The 6,000-nt window shown below is 31.1% G+C and overlaps 1 protein-coding gene across 1 annotated transcript in view; it reads right to left on the bottom strand.

Moving 5' to 3' along the window:
• LOC111619700 (germinal-center associated nuclear protein-like) overlaps window positions 1-6,000 on the bottom strand; it is a 30,095-nt gene that overhangs the window by 11,580 nt on the left and 12,515 nt on the right. The window contains exon 4 of the mRNA XM_023361470.1: window positions 5,604-5,839. Within this exon, the coding sequence (XP_023217238.1) occupies window positions 5,604-5,839 (236 nt within the window). The remainder of the gene's footprint in view (window positions 1-5,603; window positions 5,840-6,000) is intronic.

The following is a 6,000-nucleotide window of genomic DNA, read 5'->3' as shown; positions in this document are numbered from 1 at the left end:
CCATATAAATAAAAAAGATGCGTTCGCAAAATTAACTCAGTTAAAATTTAACATTGTTTATGCCAGAACTATATTTTTTTGATAAATAATAAAAAAGTGTGTTCAAAATGGTTTATTTTGTACATATTTTAATATTTTTTATTCAAAATATTTTATAAACATAAAAATTGGCTTTTTTTTAATCAGAAAAAGTCATAGGGAAAGCAGTTAAACAAGAAAAACTTTTCTAAATCATTTATTTTATCATTAGGTATTATTATAATAATAGACAGATGTCATCGTCTCTCGAAATACGATATCTTTCTTATTTCGCTGTTGATAGCCCGACACGTGCTCCACAGCCATCTTATATTTTCTCGCGCGCGTGGGATTGTGAAATCTCTCTTATGACTGGATCTAGTTTCGAGAACTCTCTCGAGTCGATCGCGATTGAACCTTGTTTTAGTTGAGATTGAAACAGTCGATGGTGGTTACACTAGGCAAGCAGGGTATAAGGCTCTAGTAGTGTTACAGAGTATAATACGTATATTTTAATATATTTTTTAAAAGAAACAAAATCACTGAGAAATGTTACGTGTGTTTAACAACGGGTTCGGAAAACTTTGAAAATGTTAACAACGGGTTCGGCCGAACCTGTGCGAACCCACTGAATATCACCACTGTGTCTGTGCCATTTTCATTTTTTATGGTACAGTATGGTTATTTTATGCTGCGGAACGAATTATATGTTTTAACATGTATTTCTATGGGAAAATGCGTTTCGTATAACGGACGTTTCACTTAACGGATGTGCACCTGGAACGGATTAAGTACGTTGTACGAGGCACCACTGTATTTTATTGAATTATATATCAACCATTTTGGTCAAATACCTGTTGTCATCATTTCTGGTAGTAGCATGATTTCACATTCATAAAAGTTTTGATCATTGCTTACAAAAAACTGATCCAAGTGATTTTTGACATTGTCATTTCAAGTAAATGTCTTACAGTTAAAAAACATTTGTATAGTCTGGAACAAGTAATAATCTGAGTGTGCTCGATCTGGCAAATATGGTTGGTACTGATAGCACAACCCATCTAAGTTATAACAGTTTCTGATGAGTTACCAAACTTGTGTGAAATTTGACATTATCGTGGTAAAACACTACACCTATTTTGTTGGTCAATTCTGGCCACCTTTTCTGTTTGATGATATTACTCAATTTGCTTACTCAATGGCAGTACACTTTCAAATCAATTGTTAAATTGTCTGGTAAGAGCTTCAAAAAAAAATTTCCTTAAAATCTCTTAAAATCTAAAAAAGAGAGCATCTCTCTTTAAGAATATGTGGAACTCATATATCGAGCTTTGAAACGAAACCAATTTGTTTCAAGTAATCATAAACAGTTCAATTTGACAAATTTAATCTCTTAGTGATTTCACGTGTTGTTATTTGGCAGTTTGCTTCAGTCAGTACCTTTATTTTGTTTTCATTGGCTTCAACTAGCCATCCAGAATGTGGTGCATCTTCAAATTTGAATTTCCAGAACGAAATTTTGTAAACCAGTTTTGGCACTGTCGTTCTGTCAATACATCTTCTCCATACATGTCTCACAATTTTTTTCTCACTTGAACAACATTCTTACCTTTTTAGTAATAAAAGAGTAAAATATGCCGAAAATGCTGCTTTCAATCTTCCATATTTGATGGGATACAAGAAATAAACAATTGCACAAAATCAAACAAAATTTTTTACAAATAAGCCTTAAAATGCTAGCTGTCAAAATATATAATGATAATACAATTTAGAATGAAAATGGCAGAAAAAATATGATTAATCCATCTAGTGGTAAAAAAAACGAAATTACTTTCCGAACAACCCAATAATTTATTTTAATTTTGCATCATTGTCATCTTAAAAGCATTTTGGACAATAAGTAGGCTAGTAATTTAAATTAAATTCTCATTACCAACAAAGCTCACTTAAACCAATATGACTGTCAAGTCATATCGGTTTAAGTGAGCTTCAAGTAAAGTTATATTCCATATAACCTTATTTGAAGCTTATATGGAAGATATGATCATGGAAACCATGTGCCATGACTATATCTTCCATATAGTCATGGTATATGGTTGCCAGTGGAAGTTTATTAAGAGTGTCATACATTTACATCATTATCACACTCAAAAAAATTCCAAGCACGATGATAGTTTATAAACATCCTTTAGGACTGTTACCTGCAACAAATTTCATTACACTGAAGCAAAAGTTCTCCAACAAAACAGGTCTTAGCCTTAATATTAACAAATAGACAAACATATCTAGATGTAATTTACTCTATCAATTGATATAAAAAAATTTACTTATGAATTGACCATTTAAAAGTTACAAACAATTTCTTACTTCTGGCTAATTGTTCTGTTTAACCCCTTAAGTTCCCAGCAATTTTTGATATTAATGTAATTAAACATAAAAAATACTTAAAACTGAAAAAAATGAAAGAAATGCGTTAATTTTGAAGAAAAAGCTTCAAACTTTATTTTTCTTTGTCTCGCCTTTCTGTGAAATTTGACATGGATGAGTCATTGTTTACACAGCTGGAGTCAGATTTTCCGGGACATTCTCATAGAAGTCTCGGGAGGCGAAGGGTTTGTAGTAGGGTGAGTAGTAGCTGGCCATATATTTTTAAATATTTTTAAAAAATTCAAATTTTAATTGCGATTTCCGACCCCCCCAACTTAATTAAACGTGTATATAATAAAATCTATTCATTAAAAAAATTAAAAAACTATTGGAGGTGGTTTTTGACATCAGAAACTAGCTTTAAATAACTTTATCGAAGGAAAATCCATGCACTACAACTTTAGAACGATTAATTAATTTTGATTAAAAAAATCCCATTAAAAAACAATTAAGCCTTAATCGAGCCTTATCAAAGGCTAATTAAAATCGCGATAAAATTTTTTTGCGCGGGTAAAAATTTTTGAAAAAATTTGGAGACTTAAAAAACATTCCAAAAATTAAAAAAAAACAAATTTTTTTGGGGGGCCGAAAGGACAGAGTTTTATGTAAGGCTATGTAACCTGTCCGAGTTAATGCGGGCAAAGAACTTAAGGCGTTAAGACTGACTTTAATAAGAAATACATATGCATTCATCAATATTAACAAAATCTATTACTTTAATTCACCACAACACATTCCATCTATGAGAAAAATCAACATTAAAAATGGTAGAATGGTGTCATTAGCATGCAAACATGTGAAGTTACAACAACTGATGCAGGGAAACTTTTCTTGATTGGTGGGTAACATGTCAAGAAAAACATCATTTGGCATCATTTCTAAATTTCTGAGGTCAATAACAACAGAAAGACTTGCCAGAGTACACAGAGATTAGGAGACTGTCAAGTGACCAACTTGGTGCTACAGGATGAAAAATGTGTTTGCTTCTGAATATATACATATACAGTGTAAAGTAAATTTATTGTGTAATAAAGTTTAATTTGAACATTTATTTATAAAAATTCTGCTATGAGTATAAATGCAACAATTATAAAAATAATGCAATATAAAATTTTTTATATTTTTATTGAAATTTCTTATGTTCTGATATATTTTGCATACCTTAAAACATCTTAGTAGAGAAAATTAGTACAAAAAAGATTTATAGTCAATCACAGAAGTATTATATACAGAATATCATATATAACATTTTTATACAGGTGATCTATAAAAATGTGAAAAAATTTATATATTGCCAAAAGTATAAAGTAGAAAAATGACAATATATCAAGAGAGAACATCTGTAGAAGATAAATAGAAGAAAATAAAAGAGAATCCAGAAAGTTAGCAATAAGTATTTCTGCAGAAGGGAACAAAACAAGAAGAAAGAATAGATGAATGATAACATACTCCACTTAATGGACTTAAGAATTTTCAAAAATCAAAACAAAACCAAATATGATGAAATACAAAAGATAATCCAATGAGAAATAAGAACCACAAAGAAAGCTCATATGACTGAATTGTGCACTGAGATAGAAGAATACCAGAAAAAACATGATCTCTTTAATAGGCACAAAAAGATCAGAGAAACTACTGGGAATTGCAGGCAGAGAGTATGTGCATTGCTAAAAGACAAGGCAGGAACCTGGCAGCAGATACAAAAGACAAGCTTAATATATGGAAAAAAATACATAGAAAAACTATTCAATGAAAATTGAGGAGAACGACCTATCATAAATAGTAACAACAGACCACCAATACTGGAGAGTGAGGTTATAAGAGCCTTAAAAACATCCAAAAATGGGAAAGCAAATGGTCCAGATGACATCCCTGTAGAGATGTCGAAACACCTATCAGAAGTGAACATTAATGAACTAACAGAACTTTTCAATGCCATCTATGACACCAGACATTATCCCAAATGATTGGTTGCAAGCAACTTTTAACACCATACCAAAAACAGCCAATGCCAAGTCATGTGATGAATACAGAATGATCAACCTCATGAGTCATGCTTCAAATTCTTAAAAATCGTTCATAACAGAATTTACTAAAAATGTGAAGAGAACAATGCAGAAACACAGTTTGGCTTCCGGAATTCCATTGGCACTTGAGACCCATTTACAATGAAGGTTCTCATACAATGATGCAGAAATATGGGCTGTGACATACATATATGTTTTTTAGATTATACAAAGGCATTCAAACAGATGCCAATATGAAAATGATGATCCTGGGACAGTAGATAATTGGTGTTGATGACAAAGACACTGATCAGAATCATCAGCAATCTTTACTGGAATCAAACCATACAGATCAAGGTGGAAGGTCAACTGACTGAGCAAATTCATATCCCTAGAGGTATACAACAAGGCTGTGAATTATTCCTCCACTCTCTTCAACATATACTTTGAGAATATTATTTTCAGAAGTACTGGCTGATCTTGACATCAGCATCAAAATCAATGGAGAATATTTGAATAACATTTTTAGCTTATGAAAATGTTTGCTAATACTTTCAGTAACATAAAGTTACCGTCATCAGGCAAATATTGAATACAACAGCTATTGAATTTTACATTTTTTAAAAATATCGTTACACAATGATATTGGATTTTAGATCCTTATAACCATCAATAAAAATTCAACCATGTTTTTGTGCACTCGGAGACTTCCTTCTTTCTAACATAGAGGATACCACATTGCACCACAATGTTCTCGAGTTAGCGCATCTGGCTTGTTACAATTCCGTATTCCAATTCAAGAGCACTATATACACACAGGGAAGAAGTGTGCCAATGGGAAGTCCATTGTGTGGAGATTTATGCGAAATGGTGATCAGAGCATTAGAAAGCAAGGTCCTTCCCTCCTTTCTCCAAAATATTATCCTATACGGTAGATATATCGACAATATAATTATCCTTTGGGTGTAAATAAGTTTATTCTTTTGAACTGAGAGACTGATTCAATCTCTCTAATGTCATCTAGAAGTTAAATCAGTATAGTAGTCCTATTAATAGATTATAGTCACAATGGACTAATAGTAATAAAATAATATTTAAAGGAATAGAAGCATTAATTAATTATATTAAATAAAACTTAATATAATTACTTACATGATCACAAAAACGAACAACGGCATATTCTTTTTTGTGATTACAGTTAATTTTCTTCACCTGACCATACTGGCTAAAATGATTTGAAAGAAAATCTTTATTGTTCAATTCTTTGGGAATTCCTTTACAAACAATAGATGTTATTTTCTTAATCTCCTCATGAGATGCAATTCTTCGGTCTTCCGACAAGGAATCAACTTGAACGTGTTTCTTCTCATTTTCACTCTGAAATACAACTGAAATATTTTGAACAATAAGTATCTATTTAAATTTTAATAATAACTTATAAAATTAACATATTTTTTATTCTATTCCTGGAACAAGTCATAGTAAACATGTTTTGAATATTCTAATGTTCCAGAGATAATTTATAAAAACAATTGATATAGATATCTAC

Source organism: Centruroides sculpturatus, unplaced genomic scaffold (assembly GCF_000671375.1).
Source record: "Centruroides sculpturatus isolate CEXI.00-Female unplaced genomic scaffold, Cexi_2.0 scaffold141, whole genome shotgun sequence".
Classification (NCBI taxonomy): domain Eukaryota; kingdom Metazoa; phylum Arthropoda; class Arachnida; order Scorpiones; family Buthidae; genus Centruroides; species Centruroides sculpturatus.
This window is presented reverse-complemented; position numbering and strand designations above follow the sequence as displayed.